At 33.0% G+C, this 20,607-nt stretch overlaps 2 protein-coding genes across 2 annotated transcripts; one reads left to right on the top strand and one right to left on the bottom strand.

Moving 5' to 3' along the window:
• The first annotated feature begins 7,185 nt into the window (after window positions 1-7,185).
• LOC113395241 (Golgi SNAP receptor complex member 1) lies at window positions 7,186-11,091 on the top strand. Its single transcript, XM_026632809.2, has 6 exons — window positions 7,186-7,361; window positions 7,582-7,757; window positions 8,620-8,709; window positions 9,034-9,179; window positions 9,523-9,639; window positions 9,987-11,091. Exons 1-6 carry the CDS (start codon window positions 7,331-7,333, stop codon window positions 10,105-10,107), a joined length of 681 nt encoding a protein of 226 aa, XP_026488594.1. The 5' UTR covers window positions 7,186-7,330; the 3' UTR covers window positions 10,108-11,091.
• A 5,020-nt stretch (window positions 11,092-16,111) lies between these two features.
• Window positions 16,112-18,338, bottom strand: LOC113395225 (zinc finger protein 544-like). Its single transcript, XM_026632793.2, has 5 exons — window positions 17,997-18,338; window positions 17,770-17,916; window positions 17,544-17,681; window positions 16,736-16,837; window positions 16,112-16,438 (listed from the first exon to the last, which is right to left on the bottom strand). Exons 1-5 carry the CDS (start codon window positions 18,123-18,125, stop codon window positions 16,202-16,204), a joined length of 753 nt encoding a protein of 250 aa, XP_026488578.1. The 5' UTR covers window positions 18,126-18,338; the 3' UTR covers window positions 16,112-16,201.
• Between the last annotated feature and the right edge of the window lie 2,269 nt (window positions 18,339-20,607).

Below are 20,607 nucleotides of genomic sequence, written 5' to 3'. Positions count from 1 at the left end.
TTAATAATAAGTATATAAAATAATATATTAACCAATAATATCGTAGAATAGTAAATACATCTAGTTTTTAAAAAAAGACAACACACATATTTATGACACACACTTTGAATGGGCCCATCAACCTACTTCACAAGTTACGTTACGTTATTGTAATCGATGTTAAATCGATTAGATAGTGTAACTATCATCGACTGACGTACAGAAATAATAACAACACTACATTTTATAAGAGATATAAAAGTTTACAATACATCAGTGTTAAAATATAGTATGTTTAACAACTGAGTTTCCTGCCGTTTCATCTCGTTGGAATCTATTTTCTAAGTCAGTTGTTACTTTACATTTAATTCAAAACTGTATCATGACGATTCAAAATTATTTTATGACAAATAATAGATTAATTTTGGATTAATATTTATGTCGCAGCCGACTAGTTTATTTAGCCTAGTCATGTAACTAAACGACGCCGTTCAACTAGCAGCCTCAAAAACATACATATCAATACATCTTCCGTTCATAAAATAGGGTAATTAGCTTTCATTGCTCTCTTGAAAATAAAAACATATATTTCTTAGGTTAGAACATTATTTTGTTGAATTAAATTAACATATATTTGTAGTACCTATGTCTATCTATTTACAAGAGAGTCCAAAACAAGTTGCCCGTATTTTAAGTTTAGTGCTAGCAGTAGCTAGGTTGTTAATTGAATGGCAAATGAAGCTATTCAATCTGCGACACAGGCGAGCCGAGATGCTAGTGTTAGAATGACAAATTTAGCCAATCACAATGTGTTTTCATGTTTTCGTTTTAAATCTAGCCAATCACAACAATTTTTCATTTTCTTTTTTTATTTTGTAAATGCGTCTCGTGCTCGCCGGTGAAGGAACACCAGCGTTCCAGAACTATCGATGGTTTGACTATCGATAGTTGACCTCGAAAACTATTCAAGATATCGATAGTACTATCGATGGTGTCGATAATATTGACACGTGACAATACTATCGCTAACACCTTAACTATCGATAGTCGTAGTAGATATGCAACGCTAAGGAAAATATCGTTATGTATGCTTATTTCAAACGAAATTCTGCCATTGACATCCTCCGACCCGCATCACAGAAGAGTGATGACATATTCTTATCAAGGGAATTGCCTACAATTGTGCGTATACTTCACTTCTACATACGTCGACCCTTCGTATAAAGCGACACGTCGAAATAAGCAAGATAAAATCAAACATTCATAGCTATTCGTCAACATACACTCATATTGTGCTCAATCAATATGTTTTTATCAAATATCTATAATTTATTTGAATAATAACTTTATTTACATTTAAAAAATACGTTTCGTCAGTGCGAATATGTATACAATAACGTCGTTTATTTACGTCTAAATATATATAATGTAAAGTCCGACATATTAGATCTTACATCACGTAAGTACAACGAGACTTAACTCGAAGGTTTATCTGTGAAAATAATAACATTTAAAAAAGTAGTTAATTCAGAATCTTTCGCAATTAAATATTAAATTAAAAATATAAAGTTGAACAGAATTTTATCTTTATTTACACCTTGAAGTTCGCTTTCTTGTTAACCAAGTTTTAGATAACATGTCGCTTTATACGCAGTGGCTGTCGATATACACGAACACTAAACACACGAACCACTTGGCAGCCCACAGTCTATACTGGCAAAACTATAATATATATGAAATTTACAGCGCTCTTTGATATAAATATGTATATATAATTATATATTACAATTGGATAACATTATCATAGCTATTAAAAGCCTCTATATATATATATCTAATATAATATTACTAAAAAATGTAGGTTCCAATGAATCGATTTAAAGCTCATATTAATAATTGAGGCATATTTTTACGTACAATATTATAATTTGGTAGAAAGCTTGGAGTATTTAACATTGTTAAAAATATTCATTGATAAGGCATAGGTATCGTTCTATACAATATTATAATTTGACGGTAGCTTGGACTGATGTAGAGGCTATCGTTGATATGATTTTAAGTGTATACGATTAATGATTTAAAGAAATAATAGTGTATTTCTCGCCGGTTATGCTCTATAGAATCTGCGTTCCGATTGTCTTACCAGGATCTTATAAAACAAATCAAAAGTGCTTGATTTGTCTAATAGTATTGTGATATTATTATAAATATTGATATCAATTATCTCTTTAATAATATTTAATAATTATTGAACATCTCCTAATATTACAATAAGTATATTTTGAAATTACACTTAAAAAAAATTATACATAGTATTCTAACATAAAAACGGATCGAAATACTTGTTTATTTATATCACTAAACCTAAACTAAACCTTAAAAATCTGGAAATTCTTTACTGGATTATTAATCGTCTTACAATTTTAGTACCGTTCCGCCTGCCGTTTAAAAAGTCACAAGTTAATAATATATTCATATAAGTAATTACAGTAACTCCTTTTCAATTACACGGATTTCAATAAATCGTATTAATTGATGGCAACATTTAGTAATCTATGATTAATCAGAATTGTTTACTTTTTTATTTTTTAAACTGTATTTGCATTCGAAGGAATTTACTTCGGAATCAATTAATGTTGACACTGGTTGAGAAATGGAGACTACACTAATAAAGATTATAAAAAATAGATGAAAATGATATATGAAACTACTTAATAAACATTTATAAACTAAAATTAGTTGAATGAATAATAATTTAAAATAGTTATTAATATATTGTATCGGATCTAATATTTTTACCGTTTGTATCGTAATGTAATTTTCTGTTACGGCTCGTGTAGCGGCGGCCGTTAACGTGCTCGGGCGGTCCGTTACTGATTGATACATTGTGACTCCACGAGGGTGAACTGTAATTAAAGTCAGGCTCATAGTAGAATTCTATACAAGCATTTTTGGTACGGTCCACCTTATTAGATTTTCTGCTGTCAAATAGCGTTGTATGTATTGTGACTCACTCACTACAAATCAGAATTTGTGAGTGAGCCATATTTTTAGACCCCTATTCTGACGTCGCTTTAGCGGTGTAGACAATTGTTGATATTCCTCAGTGCCTAAGTGTAGGTATGGCCGCTTTATATAAGATGAATTTGGATGTCTACCTTTTTACTCAAATATATTTTAAAATGCTGTGCTTTTGTACTTGTGCCCGCAAAATATGGAGAAAAAAAATTAATAATAATTTCTCAGCGTACAATAAAGTATCACAAAATTTCATGTGCTTAATTTGTATTTGTATTTAGCATTGAACGAAACCACAAAATATACCATCTGCGTATCCATCAATCATTGGAGTAACGTGATGGAATATGATCTAAAAATTGATGATCTTAATCATAAATTTTGCCCAGAGTCACATTTTTAGAGAGGGCATCCGCGACCAACCCCCGTATAGGAGACGAATAAGCATTTACTTCATAATTACATGTATATATATATATACTTAAATATTACTACCACTATAATATATACTAATATATCTATATAAATATATTTGTTACAAAAATGCCCTGGATTCAATTATTGAGACTCCCGATTGAAACAAATTGTTCGATAATTAAGGCGCTCCCCTCCTTTGTTGCCCCTGAGCCTTCAGATCCTTAAATCTAGCCCAGCATGTGGCGATTATAATTTGCGGAGTACCTTCCACTTATCGATTGGCATTTGTCGCCTTGACTACAAAATCCTAAACACAGTGTCTGACACAACTACGTTAATATATACAACAGAATCTACTCGTGATATGCACTTAACAATTTTATAATATTATCATCATTATTCTCCAACAGAAAATATCTTAATCATTACATGTTATAAATTCATTTAAAAACATTTTGAAATGAAAGAATAAATTTGTCGACTCACCGTTGACACGTGCGTTTTCATAACTAAAAAGAAACTTACTATCGCTTCTACGAATTGTTAATAGTTTTATCGCCGTAAAGCTTAATATTGTTGTAAAGCAGGTACTCGTGTTCAATAACAAGAAATCATCATCTTGACAAATGTATAATAATTTAAAAAGTTTAAGTGTAACAAAAGAGCATTTAATAAACTAAAAATCAAATCAACTAAAAAGTTTTTATATTTTTTATTTCAAATAATTATTAAAATTAGTAATTTTAATATTAATTCATTCTGAATTTGAAATAAAATTAAATATTTCGAAATTGTTAAAAAACATCTGGTGAGTCATTAAGAGGTAGGAAGTTAGTATAACAATAACAAGCTATTTTGCATGTAACCTTTAAAGGTTATTTATTATTTGTATATTTGATAAAATAGGAATACAGACACACAAATGCGCCACCTGATGGTGGTCACTATCCCCCACATAAGCTGACACTAGGAAATATTAACCACCCCCTTACATTTTCAACGCGCTATCAACCATGGGTACTGAGATATTGTATCCCTAGTGCCCGTAGTTACAGATTCACGCTTTCAAGCGAAAAACATACTACATAATGCGGTTTTTCAGTTGATATCACAACATCAAAGTCGCTTCCCACTGTCTGTCTGTCCCTATGTATACTTAGATCTTTAAAACTACGATACGGATTTTGATGCAGTTTATTTGTATTATATAGAGTGACTCAAGGAGAAGGTTTATATGTAAAATACATGCATAATAAAGTAGAGAAACACTGATAATTTTAGAAGTTTCTAATGTGATGTCGTAAACACACTTTTTTTGCGCTTATTTCCAAACGCTGGCTGAACCCTAGGAGATAGATCAAAATAATATATGTACAGTATTGTACATTTAAAAAGATCTACAAAAAAGTCCGCGATGGTATATATCTATCTCTTAGGGATAGCCCACAATAACCATTTCATATCCTTTACTTTTTATGAGAAATAACGGCTTATTTACGACACGATTTTGAGCAATACAGCATTAATCCTTATCCAATATATAAATATGCCCCTGAACTGACTGAAAAAGCTGTGAACGTTGTATATAAAAACGTTCTGTAGTATATTTAATATGGGTAATATTTACTCAGACGGGGTTACAATGTCACTCAAGTCAAACCAATGTCGTATACATTTAAACATTGCACGATCTTGTACTGTGGTTTGTTTGTTCAAGGAACAACTGTACAGTAGCTGTAACAAACATAACTTTCTATTTTTTAAATGTTGGAAAAGAGTAACTGTACTAGTACCGAGTTTCTTGCCGGTTCTTCTCGGTAGAATCTACATTCCAAACTGTGTTGCAGCTTCATTTAAATTGTGTTATAAAATGACGAATTTTATATTATAATAATACATACATAATATATTTTTTTTAATATATAATTAAATATTTTAAATGTTGCTTACCATTTCTAAAAATAAATTAAACGAATGATTCAATATCATTGTGTTATAATGTTTAAATACGAGTATATGCGGGCGATTAAACTGTTACGTAACTTTTACCTACAGAGGTATGTGTGCAATATTGATATTGGGTTAACAAATTATATTATTCAAAAAAAGTTTGTAAAAACTTCTCTTCTCTTAAAGAATACTATTTGGGGGCACACTGTTTCCGCGCCTCGTGAGGTTTTCCTACACCGATGAGAACAAGACAAACTATAAATATATAACTTATATTTCAATAACTTTTAAGCTCTCGATTTTCCCCTAACATATTAATTAACGTATTCTATCCAGCAGGGCGTGGTCCAATGCAGCTCTTTCACAGGACCACAAGGTTAATATTAATTTTAGCTATATAATTAATTTGTTTTATGTATGTCAGAAACGAAAAATACTTCTTATATTTATGTTGTTTATTTTTCCCCGCGTCAAAAAAAGGCACGTGAATATTTTTATAATGCTGTGTAATTAAATAATTAATTACAACCTAAACTTATAGTACCGTCAGCATTATCATGAAATTAGGTTTTGTTACCGTTTATTAAAGTATTGAATTTTAATGCTAATAATTCCCACACAGTCAAAAAACTTTCTAAGTTTAGTGTAAGTAACTTTAAAGTATAAGTTCCATAAATAATATTATTTACGTACTAAGATGTTCTTGTTGCCGGGACGATAAATATCGACTTAAAAAAAAAATAATGTTGCAAACATGCCGACGTTAATGTATGTATGTGTAAATAAACATTCAAACCGGTAGTTTCGAAATTCAAAATTTCAATGTGTGTAGATAACACACTCAGTTAATTTCTAAATTTAATTTAAAAAGATTATTCTTTATTTTTACACCTCGAAAAAAGCAACTTTTAGAAACCCTTGGGAATGAGTGTGTTGAACATAGATGTTTTTTTATAGTCATCAACATGTAACCAGATATTTCGTTACTACTAGATACCAGTTACTACACTGACCAAACAATAATGACTTCCGTTGAAATCTCCACCTTGTTAAACGTATAGAGTTCTAAGTTCTAACATTCAATTTATCTTACTTGATGTATCTTCGAAAATTTTTAGTACAACTTACTTTTTTAGCATTATTTCACAACAATCAATCGAGTTTCACGTTTATCTGTTTTTTTTTGCGTCGTCGTCGAGCAATCGTCCTGCATTGCTGAATATAGGTCTTTCCAAGCTTTTTTGATCAAGAGGTTTTGCTGCTATTACTGAACCGTTTACTCAGATATTTATATTATTCAGTTACCCTCACGATAACCTAGATTCTAGAATATAAATGTGGTGGTCTTATTCTGAACTAAAAAAGTAGTTAATGTAAAGATTATTCCACATAATACGATTTGATTGGCCATAATATTATAAGTACATTTTGTTATTTATCAAAATGGCTGTATAAAAGATTTATCAATCCAGTGACTTATTTGATTCAATAACAATTCAATTTTAGTATATACATAGTTGCCTCACTCGATCATTTATTTTAAATATAATTATTAACTGCAAAATTTAACAAAAGCAGCTTTCAAAATTTTAAATATGTCTATAGCAGTATTGACAAACAATAAACTTTAAATTAATAAAAAATAGAATTATTCTTTATAATTTTGTATACCTTTTCGCGTAGGATGTTTTTTTATGAATCGAAATGTTTAATAATTCAGTAAATTAGAATAGATCAGCGTAATGGCAACTCTAACTAACTAGTTGTCACTGTCTTTTCTAATGTGATAACGTCACTTTGACAATGTCAAAGTACTTTCAGGACTTATTACTTTGAGCCGTTCTTTGACTTACGCTTATTATGTATTTAGTTCTCTGTGAATAATTGTAAACAAGGTATCAATACCTCGTTAGCTAAATCAAAAACAACAGTAAATAATCGTTTGAATATATATTTACGTTGAAAAATGGCTACTATGGCAGGCTCGACATGGGAAGGTGACTAATATCTTAATTTTACGCCGGCTAGAAAGTCCGATCTGTAAACCTAATTTGTGACGTTGCATGTTATATATAATATATAGCCATAAACTTGTTATCAATTATTCTAAAAGTAATATCAATAAATAAAATACAATATATTTATACCATGAATAATACAAATAAGTTATAAATCTTAAGATTGTATTTGTTTGTAGTAACTTAACTCTTGTTTTAGATGTGAGGAAACAAGCTCGCTTGCTAGAAAATGATATAGATGTTAAGTTAGTGGCGTTTAGTAAACTTGGAATGAGTTCAACATCTTCCAGCCTTAGTCCTGAGACTGCACCACTCATTAACAGTGATGATATGTTCGATACCATGTCCATGGAACTGCAGCAGCTTTTAAATAAGGTATTATAGCAGAGTTAAAAAAATTATAACTATAAGATTAGGCACCTATGTTGCACCTGAGACAAAATATATGTGTATGTCATATGTCAAGGAATTCATAAGTAAAAATATGGAATCTAAATATGATTCTAGTTATAAATCTTATAAGAATAAAATGATAAATATTGTAATACAATCTTTGGTCTCTAGAAAAGAATAATGCTACCTTTTCTAAAATCTAAAGCAGAAATGTTGATGTAACTTACATTTGAATGATACAAGCAAGTGCAATTATTAAATTATATATTTACTTAAATATAAGGGCACTTCCACTGCGCAAACTCAAATTACTTTATTCAATTTAGTTCTTTAGCCACAGATAATTTAAAGTTGTGCAATGAGCTATATAGCATAATTATCTATAAGTGTTTAATTTTTATATGATTATTCAAAATCCAAGACTCTTATTAGGATTTAAAATTTTTGGTCTATACTTTTGTTTGATATATTATTTAAAATCTGCGAACATTGTTACACCGTCAATGTGCAAAAATATAATGCTTATATAGTCAATTGGGCTGATATAATTCTATTCCTTTTAAAAGGGATAATGCTGTCTAAACTCAACATAAATAATATATATATTTTTTAATTTAGGTTCTGGAATAAACTCATGTCTCAATGTGTTCATAATATTATTAAAGGTCACATAATCGAGGAATGCTTTGCTTGTTTCAAAATATGGTTCTTATCAACACAAATCGATCATCAAGCAATGTGATTTAAAAAATATTTAGCACTTACACCACAATACAGAAACTAGTAATAATAATTACAATCAAAATAACCTCCATATTGTTATTACATATACTTTTAATTTCAGTTATCAAGTATAAACGACAGAATGGCAGACTTGGCCCCGAGTGGAACGGCTACATTACACACTATCAAGAGACACAGAGAAATTCTTATGGTAATTAAAACAGTATTCAATTTTAAATGTGTGTGTATTCTGTGTATCATTCTCAGTAACCTGTGCTAGCATTATGTTTGGTCCTGAACAAGCAATTAACTTTATCTTTAACATCACAATGTTTCTTGTTCTCCACAATCAAATGCTTTAGAGTTTAGACCAATAGCAAAATACGAAAATAGAATTCTGTGATTTTTCCAAAACTTGCATAAAAAAGGGATCATATTCTGTCTGTGACTTCGAAAGACACCGACGAACAAAACCCCCACGTGAGCTGGTAACGAAAGCTGGGACGATTAGAAATGTTCTTGAATACAACGGCAGGACTACCAGCAAGAGTTCCAGAAGACGTCGGTGCGCGTGTCGGCGCGGCGCGAGCGCGAGGAGCTGCTGCGCGGCGCCAGCCCGCCGCCCGCCGCCGGCCTCAGCCGCCGCGACCAGTACTCCAAGGAGGCCAACCACCTGCACAGGTAGCTCCCACGACCTCCCGGAAAAGTCCCTACGCAAAGCTAGTCGTAACGTCAGCTTCAGATCTATCTTTGATTAGATTATATTTTTTGGTGTTGTATGTTGACTAATTTTACCGTTATTAGCCACAATTCAGCCGAGTCCCATATACATATACAAACATACACACATACAGACTCCACGCTCCACTTTTTGTCGTCGTTAATTTTATGTATTTTGCGGTGAGCCGTACTTATCAATGTTTTGTTTTTAAGATAAATCTTCGTTTGTATTCGTTGCTGAAGCTATAATTTCATTCGCTGATTTGAATGATTTCGCCTGGCGAATGACGTCTGTCCCTCTCAGTTCCCACATTCTGGTCGACGAGCAAATCAACATAGCGATGGAGGCGCGCGAACACCTCACTTCGCAGCGACAGGCGTTCAAAAGGATGCAGACGAGATTTAACGACATCACAAATAGGTAATTATTGTGTCTTGACACCAATGGCGCTGAGTTATTACTTAAACATATATATTAATAGGGTGTGTGTTCCTTTTTATTGTAGGCGGTGGTGTTGTATGATTGGTATTAACTCGGGCTTTGTGTAAATATTTGGGTAGGTATTATTGCGTTCCGATTTGAAAGCTAAGCATGTTTATTGCGTATCTACTGGCACAAGGTACATGACACCTTATCCTTTAGTTTCCAGGGCTTGTGGCGAATAGGATGGATGTCTTTAGGCGGATCCTTCAGGTCTACTTGGCCGAGCGTCGTCCAACATGAAATGATAAGCAACAAATCGTTAATACAGTGCACGTGTGTTCCAGGTTCCCGATGTTGAACAGCCTCATATACAGAATAAACGCCCGCAAGCGACGAGACTCGCTCATCATCGGCATCGTGGTCGCCGTTTGTACGTTCCTCCTACTTCTGTATGCATTCCATTGAATATATATACGCATACGACATACTTTGTGGAAATATAAGTATCGCTCTAACATTTTCTATCCCCAAGTCCCGCTAGTCCGAACTCGATAGGAATGTCGTGTGGACCGTCCGAACCGAATAAGTCCGTACTACGGTACTCCTACTGACACAGAGTTTAGTATTCAACGGAGGCGGCAAGAAAATATCTATCGTGATCTTGATCGTTTTATCTATCTATTTATTTTGTTTCAAACGCAACTCTGTATTAAAAATAAATTAACGATTTGCATATTTACAATTTACGTTCCATAAACAATGCAGAAACTTACTTTACAAATGCCAAAAACACACGAAAAACTTAGATCAATTGTATTCGCGTAAACCGGATGTCTGGACATATATATTGTGACGTAAAATATTGTAAACGTTAAGTTGTACGCATTTCAAGGTCACGGTCGGCCCGCGAGCGGCATGCGGCGTCTCGCTCGCACGTATCGGCGGACTGGGCCGACCGTAAGAGATGGAAATAAACCACTTTGACATTTAATTAACGCAATATCATTCAATATCATAGTGAATTATCTATGGTATTTATTATGGATTCGTAGAAAAATGAAGATCTTGCTCTATGCTCGTACGATTACCTTTATGGTACAAAATTCGTCTTGATTTGGATTTCGATTTTAAAGCTGTCTGCTGCTACATATATTGTTTCGAAACATACTTATATTTTCACTGAATCTAAGAAAGACATTTTTCTTGTATATTGTTGAAGTCTTTAATATAAATCCTCACGTTGTACTCATAAAATTTTCACGATATAATGTTATCCTTCATGTACTTTATTCGGGTTTAAGCCGCGATGGCAGTCGTAACGCTATCGAAACAACGAACTAACTAAGTAGGTATATACCTATACGCTGACTTTATGTCATTATAAATTGACACTTCAATGATTCCGATAAGATTTATCGTTTGAAAATTTGACTGCCTTCGTAAAGTGTTAAAAAAACAGTGAGTGTGTACAGTGGTGCTGTTACGGTTATAGCATAGCAAGGTAGGTACCACTCACTCATAAGATATTCTACCGCCAAATAACAGTACTCTATATTGTTGTGTTCCCGTTAGAAGGGCGAGTGAGCCGGTGTAATCACGGGCACAAGGGACGTAACATCTTAGTTCCCAAGGTCGGTGGCGCATTGGTGATGTAAGGAATGGTTAATATTTCTTACAGCGCCTTTGTCTATTTTCCAAGTATATTTTGAAATTAAACTAGACCAGTTCTTGGAGCCAAATAGAAACAAGAACCGCTGAATTTTCATTCGTTTAAAATGTACATGTTTATAATATCGTATGTACGTCGTTCAAGCCTCTGTGCGAGCCCTCCTGGGTACCTACCCATACTTTTGACCACTCATCAGATATTCTATCTAACTTGCTAAGTTAGCATGAGCAATAATTTTGTCGTGATCCGATTTTAAGAGTGAGTGAGCCAGTATAACTACGGAAATTATCTTAGGGGCCAATGTCGGTTGCGCATTGCCGATGTAAGGAATGGTAATCAATGTCAATGAGCAGTGGTGACCACCTAACATTATATATAAATAAAAAGTGATACTCGGTTAAGGAAAATACATCGACATTGGAGGAGCGTAATGAAATATGCCACAAAACTAATCAGACGAGGCCGCTGCCCAGCAGTGGGATACACGGGCTGTTACTAATTCTGGGACAATCATCGAAGTTAAAGAATACTCCCGATTAATTCTTAGTATAAATGAATTATTGCCGTTTTCTAAAAATATAAATCAAGCAATAACATGAACGCCAAATTCTGTCTTATGAATTAATATCAATTCATCCTTAAGTTATTATTTTAATATATGTATTCTAATATTTCATTTCGAAATTTCATGTGTTAAGGGTTAATATATTATGTAAATCAAAAACGTTACCTATTTAAGTGAGGCCGGAATGTCTCATAACAATAATTACACTATGATTATTTGCGGTATGTTTATATGAGTTAAATATATAATTATATTTTGGTGTTCCGTTCTTTTAAATAAGGTTAATTCTTGTAGAGTAAATTATCTGTTTGTAAACGAACATACGCAAACGTTTTATTTTAAAATTATGACTTTTAAATGTACATGTAGCTTAACAATTTCGATTGTCATATTTTATAATAAATAATATCGTCTCTTGGCTCAGATTATACTCAAAAGGTTGATTATAGTGAAGCGACAAAAGCAAATACAAATTAAAACTTCTAACCTATTGATAAATTATTCGTTTCGCACTACCTGGAATTTATTTTCGCTTTTGTTACTTCACTAAAATGTTCCCCGCGCTCCCATAAACTTTTCTTATATAACCTGAGTATCTAGGAGTCAATAAGTAGTTATCTGCAACAAGTTGTTTTAAGAAATATTGTAAATATTACTATTTTACCCGTGTATAATAATAAATTATTTTACAGTATTTTGTTTTTTTTTTTTTTGTTGACCATTCCACTAGTCGAACAAAATTCTCGCACCTCATTGGTCAATGCGTGCGCCCATAGACACAAGACAAATCTGGAATGTAACCAATGAGGCGGCGCAGGAATGTCACGTGCGTTAACCAAGCACAAGTTCTCTTCGGGAGCTCGCTTCGTGGACTTTTTAAGTGGCCTTATAGTCAAAACATGTGTACCTCAACCAGGTAGCTAAAAGCAAATACCATTGAGCTTCCCATGTTAGTTTGTGTGTAATTCGGTGATGCAGAAAAAACTGCATACACACTCAACAGCGGTGCCTACATAGTTTATTGAGATTTTTAGTGATAGGGCTTTGTGCAAGCCCGCCTGGGTAGGTACCACCCACTCATCAGATATTCTACCGCGTACTCAGTATTGTTGTATTCCGGTTTGAAGGGTGAGTGAGCCAGTGTCACTATAGGCACAGGGGACGTAACATATTAGTTCCCGAGGTGGCGCATTGGTGATGTAAGGAATGGTTAATATTTCTTACAGCACCATTGTCAATGGGCGATAGTGACCACTTACCATCAGGTGACCTATTTGCTCGTCCGCTTATCGAAATCATAAAAAAATAATATGTTATCCCTAAATTCTAAATAAATTAGTGAATTATGCAATTTGACATACACGCGAACCTACAGTAAAGGACGTAGTGCACCGAACATACTCCCTTCTCGTTGGCAATATAACCCACGAATCCAAAGCGCTGCGGTAACACGTGCGTAGAAACGTGTATTGAATTAACGACAATAATATTCTCGAATCGAAAAGAAAATCAATGAAAATTTTAGCTCTAAGTTAATAAATCAACGTCATCAAATAACTTTTTAGTTAATAATAATACCAATCAGAGTATAGAGCTGCAAGTAACAGTGTAGGGACATTTGGCTCAATGGAAGTTTAAAAAGGTAGATCTTAAGAAAACTATGAGAATGAGAAAGGTAATAAAAAAGATTTAATTCGCTGTGCATTTTATTAAGCCAGTTTATGTAATTTTATGCGTATAATCAAAGGTATATAACCTTTGATTATACGCATGGGTGGCGTTGCCTTTAATCGAATTAAAAAATATATACAATAAATATTCAGTCGAAGTGAGTATTTTATATAAATACTATAAATATAAAACAACATAAAGATATTTTACAGATACGAAGGCAAATTGACACAAAAATATTCTTGAAGAAAAGCTTTATCTAAAATCGCAACGATTCCTTAATTTATTAAAAGTGGTAACATAATAAATACTTATTTAAAATAACACCTACAAACAGAGATAATGTTGCCATTATTTAATAATAAAATAAATGAACGCGCGATCATTAATAATCACAACTTAAACTTATATACAGTAAAACCTCGTTTTTCGCCGAAAAATCCGTATCTTAGTTTTAATTTTATATTCAAAATAGATAACAATATTCTACAGTGATAGCAGGAACGTTAAATCTATACATATAATAAAATCGGAATGAACATTTTTACTATTTTTGTGTCCGTCTGTTCATCTCTGGAACGGCTGGACCGATTTTGACGGGACTTTCACTGGCACCGGCTGATGTAATAAGGAGTTACTTAGGCTACTTTATTTTAGAATAATATTATACATATATTAAACAATAATAAAGTCCAAATACCGTCCAGCACCGCGCGCAGCCCTCGCGCAGCCCTCGCGCCACCAACGACCGCACTATTTTATAAATAATACTTGATGATTTAGTTACCCCCCGTTCGGGGAGGAATCGATCTGCCCTTAGAAGCCAATAATACATATACAATACAATGCCAGCGGAAGCTAGAATACATCACATACTTTCATATTAAATGGTAAACCGTATTAGAACTGAATTGTTTTACTCATTACCGATATATCTTCTTTCAATGTGGGTCGCATTATACAGGGTTATTGGTAAGTCGACGTGTTCCCGTTAGGAGGTGATAGGGGTGAATATTTGCGATAATTTTAACCCCCATGTGCATGATGCAAAAGTGAACCATTTTTTGAGTCACAACCTAGGAAAATAAAGCGTGCATAGTAGGGGGAGTCACTTCGAGCAAGAACTTTAATTAGGCTAAATTACAAAATGTCTTATAACTTTGCTATTGAACTGTTTCTGTTCCTAAATTTTATTTTAAATTTGTATATTAGTTTTATTTACATTGGGTATAGTTTTTAGTTCATTTTCTAGGAATTTAAAAAAGCGACCTTTACTGTACGAATTTGTTCATATTCGAATACGAATGTCCACCAGTGTCCTCTGTGGACGAAAACGGTTATGTTTTTAAAATAATCTGCAGGAGAAGTTTGATAACGATATTTTTTGTTTTTAAAGCATTTTTGTGGAAAAAAAATATTGAAATAATATCGTTTTCCGTCTCGCATTTTTAAATTTTGACCGATAATTATTGTTTTAATATTGGCAAATAACCAGTGTTTAATCGTTTTTATAAATCAGAAGAAAAAAAAATAGATTTTAAATGATACTTTTTTTGAAATAAATTTTATAGTTGACTTATTTTGAAAAAATTTCAAAAACGTGATAACTCAAAAATGGTTCACTTTTGCATCATGCACATGGGGGTTAAAATTATCGCAAATATTCACCCCTATCACCTCCTAACGGGAACACGTCGAATTACCAATAACCCTGTACATCTGGATATATCTGCGCACTATTTAATTTTTTAATTAGTTTAATGACATGCTTTTACTTACACTGTTTTTTTTTTGTTTGTACAAATATTCTGGCAATCAAAATGGTTTTTTTATATTAATTTTTTTGAAGAATGCCTAGTTAGATATAAGAACTCTCCTGGATATTAATTGAATAGTGGCTTATCTATTACGGAGCAAGTGATTCATCAGACCCCTAAGGTGACGGCCTTAGGAGCTTAGGGCTCAGAGGCAACGTATTAAAATTGCATGCCGCACTGAGCCCTCTGTATGCCTAGCTACGACGCTGGTTCTTTTCTAGCATATTTCTGTACTATGTAATCGTGGTGTACATTAGAATATTTATAATCGAAAAAAAAAAACAACTACCGACACGTTTAACACGGCGTTAGTCTGATGAATGATGCGAGGCGTACATAACTTATTAACAACATTTGACAAAAGTACGAATATCGTATTGTTTGGGCAAATCGAAATAAAGATGTATCCTCAAAATAACTTGCAGCAGATCCGTTTTATTACGCTAGATACATCAACAGTCACACATTTCACTTAAAAATAGTTCCTAAATTAACTTTAATGAGACGTCACTTATATTCCAATAGCAGGAGGAGTAAAGATAAACAAACCTTGGATGTATATATTCCATGCGATTCCCTAATAGCGGTGCCATGTTATTCACTTTCAAAGTGTCCTTGATTAATATACCTATACTTATTTATCTTTACAACACTTACTCTTAATTTCACTTCCAATTCCGACAGCAACTTCGCCAACAAAACGCCATTTTTCATCCATAAAAGATCACGACGAATGATGTGTCGATTCAAGGTCAAAGGTGTTTATTTATCTCCATATGTTCCTGCCATTGAAACAGACTGTAGAGCAAAATACTTTCCTCTACTTTCCTCTAAGGATTATTCGGTACACACAGTTTCCTTGTGCGTTTTTAACGTTCCTCGCTGAGCAAAACCCTTGCCACACTTGTCGCACTGGTACGGCTTCTCTCCGGTGTGAGTTCGAATATGTTTCTCCAAGTCACCTTTCGTTGCAAATTTTTTATTACACAAGTTCAAAGGGCACGCGTAATTTTTATTGTGAAGGCGATTGTGTAAGTAGAATTTTTTCCATTTGTTAAATTTTTTTGAACATATCTGAAAAGACACAGGGAATTATTTTAATTTTGGGTGTTGGTCCAAAAAACCGATTCCACCGCCTGCCAATGAATTCCGATTTTTTATCGATTGTAATATCGAAAGTAATGAAAGCGTATATTTATACATATTTTAGAGCATTATTGCATATTTCTGAGAAACGACTGACTCCATGCGAAAACTGTATCACACAAAAAATTACAATATATGGGTATAAATATTCTTTAAAAAATTAACCGTTCATTTAATGTCAGTGCTCATAGAGAGAAAAAAAAAAGTATTATTTAATTAACTTACATTACATTTATACTCTCTGTTGCCATCTTCACATCTAAAATCCTTTATACTAACTCTATTCTGAGAGCTGTCAACCTGTTCTTCAGTCTTTGATATTGATTCCTAAAAATATAATAATGTAAAAAAAATTGAATTAGTATATATTTTTTTGTTATATATACTAGTTTCTGCGGCTTCATCCGAATGTGAGGTGCATTAAGGTAACGTTTGCACATTAAAGGTTTGGAAAAAAGTTATAATACTTTATAGCATTATACAAAAACAAATAACACAAAAAAAAAATGGGAAATGGGCCCAGTTTTCTAATTTATTTACTTACATATAGTAACACAAACAAAAAACAATCAGAAAAATAATCTCTCATATAAATATTTTGGTAAAAAATTGATAATTCTTCTATAAAAAATGTAATGAAACACCCATGTACTTTTCTGTTGATAATCTAGAAGGAATCAGTAATTTGATATGTAGTATTACTGTTTATGAGCAATAGTGACCGCTTTCCATCAGGTAACTCATTGCTGCTCATTGCTGCTCATTGCTGTACATACTCTGCCATTCAAAGACAATACTTAGTATTTGTTGTGTTCTGTTTGGTAGGGTGATTGAGTCAGTATAACTACAGACACAAGGGACCTAACATCTTAGTTTCCAAGATAGGTGGAAAATTGACAATGTAAGGGATGATTGATATTTCTTAACCAATGTGTGTGGTGACTGTCTATATTAAATAAAAAATGGCCCATTTGCCACCTTGTAATACAATATAGAAAAAAAGACATTCACATGACATATGCGTAAAGTATACCTCAGTAACTGAAGATTCAAACAAATCTTTCCGAACGGATAAAAATTTCTCAATGACAAGGTTCCGCTCTGGGCTTGAACTTTTGTCTCTTTCGAAATGAGTGCTTTCAACAGTTTTAACTGAATCCTCTGGGCAAGCCTTGATGGATAAATTATAAAACATTAAACCAGTATCAAATGTATGAGACAATTATAAAAAAAGTTTAATGAAATTTGTTAATACAAACCTTAGAAGTATCACCTTCTACACAGCAGAAAAGTGATTTTAAATGTATATCATTCTTTTTAGCTATGATACGTAATTCAGTCGCTCTATCTATGATCTCTAAGCACTTAGCACAGATTTTCTGCGGCAAACTATCAACTAGTGACACCTAAAAATATTAAATGTATTGTAAAAATCAAAGCATTGCATCGCCTGATTATAAATTATTGTAATCATATCAATAAATACTTTTACTCCGATACATCGGTAAATGTTATCTTGTAATTCGTTTCTGTCAAATATATCACAGTGGCCATTTTCATCCAAGCATAATCTACATATTTCGTAGAATTTTGTACTAGTCTTTTGTTGCTCCATAATTCTTGTATCGAGAACTATTTGTGACAAGACAAAATAACCTTTCTATATGTTTTTTTTAATGTTAATAATTGTGAATAACCTAATTTTTAATTCCTATGTTCAAACAAAGTAACTTGAATGCTGATTATTTTGAATATTGAAAATCTATGTTTCAAATAGTTTTATCTTAGTACTTAATTATTATCTAAACTTTGTTTTCATAAAAAAATACAAAATAAGTACATGATTGTTGACGTGGAGTTGACAGCTGACACTGTCAGTTAGACAGCATTGATAACAGATACAAGCAACCGCAATATCTTTGTACAGTGTTTTTTTTTCGCTTGCGTTGGTGGTGGTTGTGTTACTAATATTTATAAATCTTGTGAGTATTTATCATATTTTAATATTCTTTAGCTTCTAAGTTTTATAATGAAGGTTGATCCTCCTCTTAAACCACCTGATCCAGGTGGCTCAATACAATCTGTTCCCGATACTATTTCTCCTCCCTCTGTACCTGTTTCTCGAAAACGCCAAGGTAATGATTCTATTAATTCCGACTCTAATGTTAAAAAACCATAATTCATCCTAAATCAGTAAATCCCTCAATACAAACGATTCCATCCTTCTCTGAAGGCCCTAAAATGTATTCTGACGATGACAGGGGTCCTTTCATCGTTCATGTGTCCCGGGAAGTATCTGACCCAGCTTCAGGAACCACTATACGGGCAATTAAATTCGGACAATTCCTGCACACTCATAAAATTGAGAATATTATTAACGATGGTGTTGAGAACATAGGCCGTAACAAAATTTCAGTCGAATTTTCAACAGCCTAAGCAGCAAACTCCTTTCTAACGAATCCTATTGTTGAAATGTGCAAGTATAAAGCTACTGAACCGACTTTTAATGTAACTAGAATGGGATTGATTAAGGGTATTCCTGTGGACTGGACGATGCAAGAACTTGCAATGTCACTTGAGCTTCCCACTGAATGTGGTGAAGTTATGAAAATAAGACGCCTGAACAGAAAAACAGTTACTGACAGTGTCACTACATGGGTTCCTACCCAATCTGTTGTAATTACATTTAGAGGTCAAACACTTCCTTCAAAAGTGTATTCCTACCATACGCCCCTTCCAGTAGAAACCAACCAACTTTCCACTATCCAATGCCTTAATTGCTGCCGTTATGGTCATATTAAAACCCAGTGCCGATATCAACCTAGGTGTTTTAAATGCTCCAAATCCCATACAGGTGAGTCTTGTAGTGTAAGTAAGGATAACGCCACTTGCTTACATTGCTCTGGTAACCTTTTCACAACAGACAATGACTGTCCAGAGTTTTCTCGCCAACAATCGATCAAAATTGTTATGTCTCAAATTGTTACAGCTACCTTCCCATCCTCTATTGATCAGATTAAACAAACTATCCCACCTTTGCAACTCAGATAGTCCGACATCCTCATTCCTATTAAACAGTTTCCTCAAGTATAGCAACCTCCCACATCCCCTTTCCACTTTTCCTTAAGATTGACAAGAAAATTGTTACTACTATGCTAGTCTTCAAAATTTAATTGAGTCTGTTACCTCAACCGTACCTTTCAATCTCATTCATGTCTTCTCCATCCTACGTGACATTGGCGAAATAATCTGTGCCCTGTCGGCACAACTAAAAGCCATTAAACTAAGAATTGAATTGAATTGAATCTTTGTGCATTGTTACAATATGTTACAATTTTTGTTTAAATATGGAATAATTAAACATACTTATGTAAATACAATAAATATCATAATACTTAATTTATACAATAATTTTAAACATTTTCTTTTAATAGAAATAGCCGTTTACGCCTTGGTACTGCACTTGGTGGTAAGGCTTTATGCAATCTCGTCTGGGTAGGTATTCTCAATATTGCTGTATTCCTGTTTGAAGGGTGAATGAGACAGTGTAACTACAGGCACATAGGACACAACGTCCTATTTTTCAAGGTTGATGGCGTATTAGCGATGTAAGGGATGGTTAATATTTCTTACAAAACCAATATTTATTATTTATGGGCATTAGTGACCACTTACCATTAGATGGGCCATTGTCCATGTGTGCTTGTCCACCTACTTATTCTATCTTTGAAATTTGGACCAGTAGTTTTAGAGATATTGTTTTGTTACAAAATATTGTAAGATGCGCTTGAATAAAACGTGCAGCTGTAAAATATATACAGGAGGAGCATGAACTGATGGTATTATTATTATTTTTTTATCCGTATGTAATTAAAACAAATTCAGTAATATTGAAACCAATAGAGTCAATAGGAGTCAAAAATAAAATGTTAATAACGTGACGCTAGGATTACGATAATGTATTTCATTGCAACTATACGATAAATACATATAATTGCAATCAATCAATCGGTAATCGGTATCAGGCGGAGCGATCTGCATTACCTACTTAGTGCTAATAATATGTCACAGTGCGAGATAAATATTTATACTAGTTT

This window comes from Vanessa tameamea, chromosome 21 (assembly GCF_037043105.1).
Source record: "Vanessa tameamea isolate UH-Manoa-2023 chromosome 21, ilVanTame1 primary haplotype, whole genome shotgun sequence".
NCBI lineage: Eukaryota > Metazoa > Arthropoda > Insecta > Lepidoptera > Nymphalidae > Vanessa > Vanessa tameamea.
Note: the sequence above shows the minus strand (reverse complement) of the source record. Positions and strands in the feature narration are given on the sequence as shown.